The sequence below is a fragment of the Rhea pennata genome, chromosome 27 (genome assembly GCF_028389875.1).
Source record: "Rhea pennata isolate bPtePen1 chromosome 27, bPtePen1.pri, whole genome shotgun sequence".
In the NCBI taxonomy this organism is placed as follows: Eukaryota; Metazoa; Chordata; class Aves; order Rheiformes; family Rheidae; genus Rhea; species Rhea pennata.
Window position 1 is genome coordinate 117,460 of NC_084689.1, and position 13,130 is coordinate 130,589.

The following is a 13,130-nucleotide window of genomic DNA, read 5'->3' on the forward strand; positions in this document are numbered from 1 at the left end:
TCCCTAAACATAAGAAGCCTTTAGATCACCCAATCTCAGATAAATGTGCTTTGCATTGCTTATTTAAACACAACCTGATGCAAATTCTAAATGCAGGAGTACAAATGATAGAGAACAGTGAAACATACAACAGACATCAATGTAGAATGGCAGCAAAATAGCCTTTATCTGCCAAGCCTCACACCAGTAACCTCTGATGGTCTCTCTAGAGGTACTAGAGAGGGATGTGTCTGTCTCCTCTCTACTGTGGTGCAGCACTGCATTCATTGAGAGACACTTCTCCTACACCCTGCAACTTGCTCTTAGGGACTCTGTCAACTCTGCCCCCCTGGACCAATGCACATGGAAGATTACATTGCTTTATCCCAAAAGGTTAACCTTTTCCCTCACAGAAAATTACGTCAAATCATATTTAAGTACCTAGTTACTTGCATTCCTCACCTGCTGCCCTGAGATAACCCAGAACATCCATAGCTGGTAACAGTAAAGATTCCATTAAGTCATAACTAAAACATGAGCAATTTCCTGCCCTCGAATGCCAACAAAGACCTGCACACAAGGGGAGTGCAGGTAAACCAATACGGCAAAGGGCATGCATGGGAAGGTCATGAGGGGTGGTGAGGGAGGTTGTCTGGACCTGGATGGTTAAATGGGAAATGTTATGATTATGAATTCCTGACTCTTCTCCAGAGACCTCTGGTCTACAGTAATTAGCTTGCTGCCCTGAGCACTCCTGGCCTCCTGTGAGCTTCTGTCTACAAGTACCCAACTCCTCTGCCTGCTCTCCTACAAGTGAATCCTTCCAGCATGCATGTTGAGGTGCTCAGCACAGCAAGGACCCCATCCATGGGTCAAAGGCTCTCGCACAATACTGCAAGAGATTGGCAGCAACTCAAACCTCCTCTCAGCTCAACAGCAGGTCCCAGGGAGGTAGAAGGCTTCTCTGCAACAAGAGGGCTGATCCGCAGCACTTAGCTCCTGGGATCCTCCAGCGCTTTGCTCCCAGCTCCAGCCATGGAGTACTGTGTCCTGTTCTGGGCTCCCCAATACAAGAGAGACATGGAGCTACTGGAGAGAGTCCAGCACAGGGCTACAAAGATGATCAGAGGACTGGAGCATCTCCCCTATAAGGAAAGACTGTGAGAGCTAGGACTGTTTATCCTGGAGAAGACAAGACTGAGAGGGGATCTTATCAATGTCTACAAATACCTTAAGGGGGGGTGCCAAGAGAATGGGGACCAACTCTTTTCAGTGGTGTCATGCGACAGGACAAGAAGCAATGGGCACAAACTAAAACACAGAAAGTTCCACCTGAATTTGAGGAAGAACTTCTTTACTGTGAGAGTGACATAGCACTGGAACAGGTTGCACAGAGAGGTTGTGGAGTCTCCTTCTCTGGAGACAGTCAAAACCCGCCTGGATACAATCCTGTCTAACATGCTCTAGGTGACCCTGCTTGAGCAGGGGAGTTGGACTAGATGATCTCCAGAGGCCCCTTCCAACCTCAACCATTCTGTGATTCCCTGGGGAGGGAAGGAGCATGTGGAGGACCAAGGGATGGCCACAGCTGGCTCAGCACCCTAGTCTCATCTATATAACCCATTTCTCTTCAGACGACGGGACGCACCAAGGGCACTCCTTTTCTGAGAAGCTGGTCCAGCTCAGAAACAACACTAAAAATCATTTTGGGTCCTGCACAGAATCACTGAGCAGAGTTGCAGGCACCTGGCAGAGCTAACACAGACAAGAAACTGATGCACCAGGAAGTTCTGCACATCTGGAGGAAAAGAGTCTGGTACCTCATACTGCTTGTTACCACCTTTCGAGTGCGGTGAAGCCACATCTCAAGTACTGTGTCCAGTTCTGGGCTCCCGAGTACAAGAGAGACATGGAGCTACTGGAGGGAGTCCAGCATAGGGCTACAAATTAGCCTGGAGAAGAGAAGACTCAGGGGAGATCTTATCAATGTCTATAAGTACCTGAAGGGAGGGTGTCAAGGGGACAGGACTAAACTCTTTTCAGTTGTCCCATGCGACAGGACAAGAGGCAATGGGCACAAACTAAAACACAGAAAGTTCTGCCTGAATATGAGGAAGAATTTCTTCACTGTGAGAGTGGCAGAGCACTGGAACAGGTTGCCCAGAGAGGTTGTGGAGTCTCCTTCTCTGGAGATAGTTAAAACCTTCCTGCATGCGATCCTGTCTAACATGCTCTAGGTGACCCTGCTGAGCAGGGAGGTTGGACTAGATGATCTCCAGGGGTCTCTTCCAACCTTACCTACTCTGTGATTATGTGACCACTGCGCAGGCTGGGCCCACACACTTCACCAAGGCACCCCAGCTCCCTAGTGACAGGAGCAGATTGCTGGAGAGGCCATGTCACACCACAGAGGCCAGGGAGCAACACAGAAACTGGTTTGGCTGAAGTAACACAGGATAGCCTTGGTAGGATGACGAGAAGAGCAGCACCTCTGCAAGAAGCAGGTCTCTGCTTTGGCCCCACACCTCTGTTCTAATCCCCAAATCACTCTCCTCTTTCACAAACAGGAAAATTAATCTCAGTCAGCGCTCCACCAGCTCTCCCTCCCCCAACAAGGCCCATTTGCCAGCCTGTGGCATGAGCTGCAGACACAATTCACTGCGACTTACCCCTGGCAAAGTCTTTTGTTCATGCAGTGCCGTCTGTGCTTTAATAGCAGAGTCTCTGGCACAGTAGGTGAGGAATGCACAACCTGTGACGGATACAGAAAGCGCCAAGTTAGACACGCAACTGCAGATGAACACCAACCCCATGTTGCTACACCGTTAGTAACAGCATGTGCCCCAAGTACATGAACTACATATGCTGGCCTGTTCCAGCAGACCTTTGTCCCAAGCCTTCTGCTCAGATAGAGGAAACATCCACCAAAGCCCTTGTATGAGACCTGACTTATCATTATTTTAGTTATCATCTTTGTAAATTGCCTGTAAAGACAAAACAGAACAAAACAAAAAGAGAAAAGACTTGCTAATTAAAGGTGTAAATGTTATGAAATCTGGGTGTGTTGCAAACTCTAGGGAAGAAGACAAAGAAACATCATCAAGGGAGTTGTAGGCCCCATCCAAAGTCTGTTAAAGTCATGGAAGGGGGTCCCAGTTAATGAACTAAGTTTGAAACAAGCATTGAGCAAGATAAGAGCAAATTGGTACAAGCAAAAAGGTACAAGAGCAAATTGCAGGCCAACGTTGCCTGTGGAAAACCGGTGCAAAACACAGAGATCAGAGGAAATTGCAGGGACCACTGGGATCAGTGATGACAAAAAAAAAAGGGGGGGAAGAAGAAAAGCTCTGGGATTTTAGGCTGATAAAGAAGCCCCTTGATCCAGACTCATGGAATCAAGAAAGCTACAGAAAGAGTGGTCTGGTTTTCTGTGCCACATGCACACCCCTACAATGTGCATGAATACACACAAGCATACGCCTGCATGACAAGAGAAGTTCAGAGAACAAAGCACGACACAGTCAGCAAGGCTGACTGAGAAAGCAAGCTGAAAAACGCAAGGAAAAGGCCATACCCTGATGTTCTTGGTCAAGATTTCAGTCAACCTCTTAGCCTAAAACTGGAGCTATGAGAAGAAGGGAGGAATTGTAGCCCCCCCCCAACCCAAGGAGGAAGAAGGATCAGCTTTGAGTGCTCTGACGCTAAGAATAACCAAATGAAACTGAGCAAAGGAAAAATTTGGCTAGTTATCAAAAAACATTTCCTAGCAGAGAGATTTATTAGACTGTGGCATGATCTCCCAAGGGAAGTGCTGGGAGCTCCATCAGTTGAGTTGTTGCAGATGAAACTGGGCAAGGCATTGGAGAATAGACACAGACATGAGAATGTCTCTGACCCTCTCACTCGCCCCCCCCCTTCCCCACTATTCCCTGTGGCATTTCACATCCTAAGCAAAGGCAGGACACGTCCCTTCAGCTTGTTAGTGAATGGTAGTGCAGCTGTCACTGCGCTGGGCTGCAGATGTGCGGCTATGGCCCAAGTGGAAGCTTTTGTACCCCCACCTTCTTGTGCCTGGCTCAGGCTGCTCCCTAGCTGTTTCAGCTCCCCATAGCTACAGAGGGGGCTGCAAGGCAGGGCCTGTTTGGGTTGCTCCCCCTGCCCTGGAGCGGTTCATGGTGTGCCACATTTACGGCCCACACAAAGCCAGCTGCCCAGAACAACCCCAATCCAGGGCTGCACAATTACACTGGCCTTCTTCCATCCCAACTCCAGGGATTTGCTGCAGCTAAGTAAAACATCTCTGGCCTTGTAGATCCTGCTAAAAAGAAACACTCCAGAAACACACACACATTAGCCATCTTTAATAAGTAATTTAAAGCTCCTTTTTGCCCAGGTTTTGAACTGAGAATGTCGCACCAGAGGCAAGCAGAGGATCATGAGTTAATTTAACAAATGTAGCGGATCCAGGAAACATGCAGGCCTTCTTTTCCTGTGGCAAAGGCAGCTCTGTAATGGAGAAAGCACCCCTTTGCTTTCCCTCTTCTCCTCTCAGACTGCTGTGATATCAAGTACAGGGCAAAGCCTGAAAAGCACCCATATGAAGACTTGGAGGTCTGACCACCAATGTCCCAAACATGGATGTTCCCCTGGGTCCCACCTGCTGCAACAGTCTGTAGCTTTGCAGGGCAGATACAAGTCACACAAGATCAATTCTAATATCCTCAGCGTGAGAGTCACCAGGGGAAATTCTGAAGTCAGGACCTGGAAATATGCAATTTATTCCATTGAGAGTTTCAGTACACTGGTACCAATTGCTTCATGCATGTGCAATGAAGACACCATCCTTGTCTCAGGAGAATTTGCCAACAAATCAGAGAAGACCAAGGGTGGGAGATTAATGGCTTTACATGAGGCTATCTGCAGAGTTAAGGGCTCAGTCCCCATCACTGCATCACAGCCTCAGTGCTCAGTAACATTCCAGCTGTGGCAATGTGCACTGGCAATCTCAAAAACTTCAGCTCATGGGAGTACAAGGACTAAAATGAGTGCTGGACAAAGGTACACCATTTAGGGGAGAAAAAGGAGAGATGTTCCTTGCACAGGGATGGAGAATTACTCTGCAAGGTACTGTCACCATGCCAGACCCGGGATTTGTACAGCTCAGCAACACCTGCACCCACTGGCACCAATCCTGAAAGTGCGATGAACGGTCTCTCCCAGCACCTGCCAGCCCTTCTCTGCCTGCCCCAATGCTGCCCAGCCTCCGTGGACCCAGGGCCATGGGTGATGAAGGCTTTCAGCAGCCGTGGCCTGGCCTTGGCTCACTCAACCCCTCCCTATGCAGCATGGTGGGGTTTGCTCAGCAGCTGGTTCCAGCTCCCTGCTCCTGGAGCTCAGGGTGGTATCCAGCAGCTTCCAGTGACCCACAGCTGAAGGGTGCAGCAGGCACAGTACAGGCACAGCACAGTCTGCCTGTCTGCTGCTCCCTCCCTGAGCGCCCCAGCACAGTGTATGCTGGGCACACAAGAGCTGACCCAGCAAGGACTGTAGCTGTGCTCCCTTCTTGCAGTGTTGTGGCACGATAGGGCTTCTGCTCCACTGCAGATGCCAGGCCACCAGGCTCCCAGCCCTTTGCAGGAAGAGCCGGCCACAGCAGCATGAGAAGGCTGGGGGCACACAGCTGTGCCAGGGTCACCCAGGGCTCTTGCCAGCAATGGAGCGACCGCAGCTCCCAGCTCTGTGGCTGGAGAGGGACAGTGCAGCCACAGCTTCCAGAGAAAAGCACTTAAACCAACAGCCACAAGGATTAAATTCTTGCTGGCCATCGGCAGGTGTGGCACATGGCTCCCATGGCCCCGACTCACACATCTTCCATACTGTCATCAGCCTCCCGCCCCTCCTGGGGCCAGCAGGGCATAAGGAAGGATCCTGATTCACTGCAGCAGACATTTTGTTTTCGCTTCCCCTGTGTGAGACTGATTTGAGGAGTCTCTCTTCAAAAAGCAGCAGCTCCCTGCTGCAGGGCTGGGTAGAAGCAGGTGCTGCAGGAGGCCCGAGGCCATCCTGGCATGCTCATCCCACTCAGCTGCACGTGATGGCCTTTCACACTCCAACTTTTCCACAGAAGGTGGTTTCCCTCTAGCCATCCCCGTCCCAAATGCCCCAGTCCCAGCCTCTGCAGGGCTGCTACTGCATTGTGCTTTGTAGCCCAAATCTTCCTGGGTTAGGGCCAGTTCCTATATTTAACTTTGGGTAAAGGATACTCTAAAAAGCTACAATAAAATGTTTTCTAAGTTTGTTTGCAATCCAATCAGCTCTCTGGTAATTCTATTTGCAGGAAACAGCAAGCCAGCCCTCCCAAGCAGAGGACTATAGAGACCAAGGGTCACTGGGAGTTTTGCCAATAGCTGTGACAGGAGCAGAATTGTGCCCAGCTAGCAGGATGAGGGACACTTCAGCCTGGAGGATTTTCAGTATTCAGCAACATTTGGCCCTGTAGCAGGAGACTCCATCCCCATCATAGTCACCCACTCACCAATAGCCTCCCCATTAGGCTGCCCACATACATAGGCCTGTTCCTAACCGTGTCACACCTGGGAAGCTCATTCCTGCCTCCTGAACAGAGGAGTCCGAGAGGCTGCGCTGGCTGTGGCAAGGAGTAGGCTGAAGAGCTCAGCTGTGTCCTTTGGAAAACACAATGACCACCCCTCCAAGCCAGGTGTTTTGAGGGTAGGATGCAGCAGTCAATTCTCTTTGCTCTAGTCAGAAATATAAAAAGGGATGTTGCAGGAACACTATACTCCAAGCCGAATTATGGAAATAAATATTTGTGAAAAGGATCCTCCTCCCTGAAGAGGCATTATTTCTTGCAAACTAACTCATGAACTGCTCCTCGGGAACACAGCAAGGAAGCAGATCACTGCCCCCTGCCCCAGCCTTTGCCCCAGTGTCTGAAGCCTACAGAAGGACCAGGAAAGCCACACACCCTAGCTTGGACTAGTGGCCACCATGTGCAGGACCCTGGTACCACGTCTTCATTTTTTTCAGGCTTTGAAAACTGTGAGCTTGACATAAGTGCCTGGGAAGGCAGAGGAGAGCTTCCCTCTCTCCAGCACCCTGCTCCATGGAGTGTCAATGTGCACAGGGCTGCAAAAAGGCCTGTGTCACCGACGTGAGGTCTTTTCACTGACATTTCCCACTCTAGTTAACGGCAAACTCAGGTCGATGGGGGACAGGTTTATGCCACTCTGGACACTTCTAGCACCAAGCCCATGAAGCCTGCTGAGATGCGAGATGTAGTGTTAGAAGTGCCCAGGGCTCTTAGGAGCCTTGCCACCAACATCCTCCAATGTGTGGATGCTGGAGAGAGCAGTAGTGACAGCAGGGGCTACCTTGGCATCTGAAACTGGGAAATTGCCCCCTACCTGGCCTACTGCGCTGGCCGTAATGGTGCAGACATGGCCATCGTGCCCAAGCCCCACAGCAAGGGAGCAGCCATGCGCAATAACCTTGGCACGGTCAGCAAGGTACCCAGCCTTTCCTGAACACAGCCTAGACCAGCACCAGGAGAGGACACAGCCTGTCGCTCCAGCACCTGCTGCCTTAGAAATGACCGGCAGCTTGACCAATCCCCCATGACTGGGCCAAGTGCTGGCTCACAGTGGGCCAAGGGGACCTATTGCTGGCACACAGCAGTGCATGACATTGACCAAGGCTCTGCTGCCTGCAAGAAGAGGGGGAGCAGAGAGCGCCTGGGTGCTGCCAGCTAGTCCCCCCCCCCCCCAGCAGGAACTGTCCCACAGGACTTCTCCTAAAGATAAAGGCTTTTGGAAGAGCTACTGCCAGGCAATGCCTTTCCCACCCTCCCAGAAGCCAAATACAGGGTACTCAGCTGAAAATTTTAGGCTAGGCTGTCAGCACCCTTCAAAATGAGGAGATGGCACATTGCTATCACACACTGAGACCTCACAGCAAGAGTGTTCACTAATGACAGTGCTTCATTTTGCCATCCTCTGGCATCTGCCCTCTCAGCTCCTCTGTGCATGTGACCATCCATATTTAGTTCATTAAACATCGCAAAAAGATAAGCAAAGAGGAGGGATGGACTTCACCAGTTTCTGGCCTGTAGAGGCTTGTTTGCCAGCTTGCAGCACAGGGAAGTTCAGAGAAGACAGTAAAAACAGCCAGAAGACGGGATGCCAGAGGAGTTGAACACTGCAGGAGATGGCACAAAAGCTGGCAGGGTACCCCCGAACTGTTCACCTCACTACAGCTCCCCCCAAAGACCTCGTAGGTCTTCCCTAGTTGCCTGCCTAGAAACATCTCTATCACATATCCAAAACTGAAAGTGTTTTCTGTCCCATGAATTACAGTCTCCAATCGAGACCATGGTGCACATGGGTGTCAGGCCCCCAGAGCAGAGTGATGTGGCACCTGCAAACAGTCACTTGTGTTTTGGTCACTTTGGAGGCTGTGTGGTTGGCCTGGCTGCTGGTCCTCAAGAAATGCTTGGGCTTTGGGTGTCCTCAAACCATTACCTGCCCATCTCCTGCCTGCCAGTCCTAGGATTGTTTCCAGATCCCTGTAAACAAAACCCAGCCCCTTTCCATTGGCAAGACCCATTGGCATTGCAGCAAGACAACAATTTCCTGTGCCTGATCCCCCCCCCCCCCGCAACCCACACATCGACTCTGGAATTTACAGTCCCCTCGGATCCTAAACATTACTCCTGACATTCAGCAGTCTAAAGCTTGAATAAGACCATCAGCCTGCAGATGACAGGGGTCTCTGGATAAAACTTAGCATTAGAGATCTCCTCAAAGGCTTCAGCAGGGCAAACAGGGTGTCAGTGGGGAGCTTATCTACAAACCTGCAGAAGCTGAATCAAAACGCAGCTGCAAAGAGGCAAGGTAGGATGGGGTTGCTACTGTCTCCCTGCCCTTTGGAAAAGCCATCCACCATCCACCTGTCTACACATTGTGTACATCTTCACACAGCCCCTGACAGTCCCCTGCAGCTCAATTCTGCATCTCGGAGTCTCTTCACTTATCCTCCCATGGGCATTGCTAGGAAATTTACCCAGGATGGATGCCAACACTCTTGGAGAAACCGCCTTTTGCCTGATCCCAGAACCCAAGGCCAAAGACTTCCACTTGATCCTCTCCCTGCTCAGTCTCCCCCAACCCATTCCCAAAGCTTGTTCAAATACCCCTCTCTGTTTCTTCCCATGGAAATACCAGTTTTAAGAAAAATACTTCCATTAACACGCAAACCTAACTATGATTAACATAAATAGAAAAACTGCCTCATGAATAACATTAGGGGGCTGGAACAGTATCAACCATCAGTCAGGTTACTGAGCCGCAAATAATCAAGCACTAAAAAAACCACAAAACAAAAAACAAACAAAAAACCCCACATAATGGTGTTCATGTTTCTACCATGCCTGTGACACCCTCCTCTCTCTGCGGTGAATTTGTGGGTTCCCAGCAACCAAGCAGAACAGCCTGTGGGGGCTAACTAGCTCTTGGACCCGGTAGCGCACCTTGCATCTGCCCACCATGGCAGGTCCTCTCCACTCCCCCTTCCTCCCTGAGGCCAAAGGCAGCTGTTCAGCTCCCTGCATCAAGCTGCAAGAGATTGTTCGAGAAGCCAGCACTACTGGTAAAGCCCAGCACGTCCTCTTGCAATCTCTCTTCCCCATTTTGTGGAAGTAAGGAAAAAGAGGATGGAAGTGGTATGTGAGCTGTCAGCTGAATCTCACTATGGATCAGGGAATGCAGGGAGACAAAACTGAATCTGCTCTTACAGCAGCCCCAAAAAGATTATGATTCCTATACGCTGCAGAGATGGGTGAATAATTACTTGGCTTTGCCAAAGCCACCCACTAATCAGGTGTCCATGAAACCCTGGACAGTTCCCCTGACTGTGCTTTCCACCTGCCACGGGTTCCGCCACAGGGCTCAGCCATGCAAGCCCTCTGGCATCCTCCAGCCCTGTGGAGGCCAACAGCTGCAGTGGCTCCCCTCAGATTAGCCTTTTCATGGGGTGCAGGACTCAGCTCTTGTGGGAGCAAGCATACGAGGCAGCTGGACCCACTGAGGAGGCCAGGAAAGGCAGAGGTCAGGGCTGGCTGCTAACGCATTCTCTGCATGCTCATCCCCTCCATGGCCTTGTTCAGAAATGCATAATGTCCAGTTCCAAAACAAGCTGAAGGACTGTAAGTAACTCAAGCCATAAGGCAAGGAATCCCAATCTTTCCATTTACAAAAAAACAGGGAGGCCAGAAGAAATCAAAAGTGTGAAAATAACTGTACAGTAGCCACCAGAATAACTTGCACATGACTGGCTGTCTCTGGAAAGAACATAGCACCAACAACCCCTAATCAGCATCTGCTCAAAAATGTCAAAACCAAAGGGATACATTCATTTTGCTACCTGAATCCTGCATTTCGCAGCAAGTTAACGTCACACATATCTGGCTAATACCAGTGCTGCCCCCTCTGATTTCCATATCTGAGTGGCAAATCCATGGAATCTGACCTCCACCCACAGATACAGCCTATATTTAACACGTCAACTGCAATGAAATGTGCCCTTGCTTCTTGCCTGGGGGCCATTCTCCTCTCCCTAGATTTCAAACCTGGCAGCTCGCTGTCAGATTGTAAGAGGTTTGGACTTAGACCCATGCACACGTAGACATCCAAGTACACAATGGTTTGGTTCTGAAACCCAAGACAAACATACTTCTTTGGCTAGATTCAAACCATCCTGACTCCCACAGCCTTCAATGAGGAACTGTTTCCTTTTAAATTAGGGTTACATTTGGCCTTTTGTTTGGAAATAAATCCATTCTTCTGTTGTCCCTTCTCCTCTTGGTTTAGTCTGGAAATGTTGGACTTGCCATAGCATTCACAGGGTTTTTAAAGTTTTCTCCTAAGTCTGAAACTAGAGGTGTCAGGGCTGAAGGCAACTCCCACTCCCTCCTGTGTGCACCACCATGTGACCTCATCACAAATCATTCCGGACACAGAGGGCCAGGCTGAGCACTGAGAGCTTTAAAGGTATTTACTGTAGGTTCCCTACAGGCTTGCTCTACATGTTCCAGGAAGGGGTGCTCAGCTCACTGTCTCAGATCTCACAGCAAATGGGCCTTGTGAATTCCCACTCATTGCAGGAGTAGTGGTGATCATTATAAGATCCTAGCCTTAAACACCTGCTGGGGCAGGGCTCTGACTGCTTTGCAGAAGGGAGCAGACACTCAGAACACGTCAGCTTTCCAAGCCACAGCTTTCAAATACAACAATAAATGTAGCCAAACAAGCCTTCTCAAACTTTTTAGTATCCCCTTAAGGCCCTTCAGTAATCAGGGGCTCAAGAAGGCTCTTTATCTATCTATCCTGAATGCCATTGGAAATAGCAGATCTGCATAACAAAGAATACAAGCTGCAAATTTTAAAACTATACCGTTATATTCCAGCCTAGGAAGAGGTCTGAGACCACAGGGAAGGTTGCTGGTCTCTGACTGAGGGCTCCCATTCCAGTCTCTGCAATGAGCTGCCATGGTCTCAGTGCGCTCCGAGCTGCACGTTGATGCCTTTGTCAAATGCCGTGCAACGGCGCGCCCGGCCAGGCCGCGGCGCAGAGCGGGAGTGCGGGACGCCGGCCGGGCACGTCGGGGCGCCGGCAGGTGGTAGCACAGCCGGCCTGGGGGCTTGCGGTGGCCAGCGGAGCCAATCCCCGCCCGAAAGAGCAGGGGGCGCGGACCCAGTCTGAGGGAGCCGAAGGGGGGCGCGGACCCAGCCCGCCCGGCGGGCCCTGCTCGGGCCGCAGGGCCACCGCTCAGCGCCCCGGGGACCCCGACGCCGGCGCTCTGCGGCCACTGCCCCGCGGCGCTGCTGTAGCGCGGGGACCGCGGGGGGGAGGGGGGGCGCGAGTGACCCCGCGGCGGCGGAGCGGGGCTCGGCGGAGGCAGCCCCGCGCGGGGGGTCGCGCGAGGGGCGGCGGGCCCCGCCGTGCTTTGTGCGTCCAGGAGCGGAGCGGGCCGCGCGAGGCTGGGCTCACCCTTGTGCATGCCGGTGTAGCGGTCCTTGAGGACGGTGAGCTCGTAGATCTTGCCGAACTGCTCGAAGAGCGGCTTGAGGTCCTTCTCCTCCAGGTTGCGCGGGATCTGCCCCACGAAGAGCTTAATGGCATCCAGGTCCTTCATGCTGTCGGGCTGCGCGGGAGGCTCCGCGCCGCCGCTGCTGCTCATGGGGGAGGTTCGGCGCGGCGGCTGCGGCGGGAGCGGCGGCGGCGGCTGCCTCCTCGCCTCGCCCTGACGGAGTCTGGCCATGCCCCGCGCCCGGCGCGGGCGGGCGGACGGGGGAGGCAGCGGCTGGGAACGGCCCCGCCGCCAGCGCCGGCGCCGCGGCGCCACAAAGGGCCGCTCCGCAGCGACCCCTGCCGGGGCCGGGCCGAGGGCGCGGAGGCCCCCACGAGGGGCGGGACCCCCGCGAGGGGAACGTGCCGGGGGGCGCCTGAAAGGGTCGCAGGGACCTCACGAGGGAGCGCAGGGACCTCACGGGTGGTGAACGTGCCTGGGAAGGGGCCGGGAGGGTCACAGGGACCCCACCAAGGGGTCCCGTCCCAGGCAGGGGCACCCTAGTAGTGGCCCCGTTATTTGTAGGAGCTGGCGCTTGTCCTGGGAGGGTGAATTGCTAGCAGCTGGAGTGAAATTTGGGGGACCCTCCGGGGCCACAACAAGAGCCTATGCCCATACTGCTAACAAAAGACAGGCTGTGTCTATCTCCCTCCACATCTGCCTCTGAAATCAGCATTTAGCTCCTTTCACTTTGTTTCCCTGGTGTCTTAGTGCTGGGGCCTGGAGGCAAGGGAATGATTTAAAGCAGAAAATTCCCCAGCACCCTCAAGAGAAAAGAGGGTGGCAACAGGGCTTTGCTCCTTCCACAGCACTAGCCCTGCCCTGAGCCCCCAAAAAGCAGGAGGCTGATGCATACTGTGGAGGGCAGCTGGGCTGGGAGGGGCAGGAAACATGGCCCAGGTCCACACTGATTCCCAGCCTGGCCTTGTGGGCAGAGCCCCCTCCCTGGCAGCTTGGCTGCTGCTGCTAACATGACTAGCAGAGGTGTCACCAACTCTGTCCTGCCAGG

At 52.4% G+C, this 13,130-nt stretch overlaps 1 protein-coding gene across 9 annotated transcripts in view; it reads right to left on the reverse strand.

The window, feature by feature from the left end:
- The window catches only part of CELF5 (CUGBP Elav-like family member 5), a 42,901-nt gene extending 30,588 nt beyond the window's left edge, over positions 1-12,313 (reverse strand). For all 9 annotated transcript variants that reach the window (XR_009960892.1, XM_062596467.1, XM_062596465.1 and 6 more), the window contains exons 1-2: positions 12,043-12,313; positions 2,649-2,731 (exon numbers count right to left, since the gene is read on the reverse strand). Coding sequence is in view for 8 of the 9 variants with exons in the window: in XM_062596467.1 (XP_062452451.1) it covers positions 2,649-2,731; positions 12,043-12,313 (354 nt within the window). In the remaining variant the exon portion in view is untranslated. The remainder of the gene's footprint in view (positions 1-2,648; positions 2,732-12,042) is intronic.
- Positions 12,314-13,130: the final 817 nt, after the last annotated feature.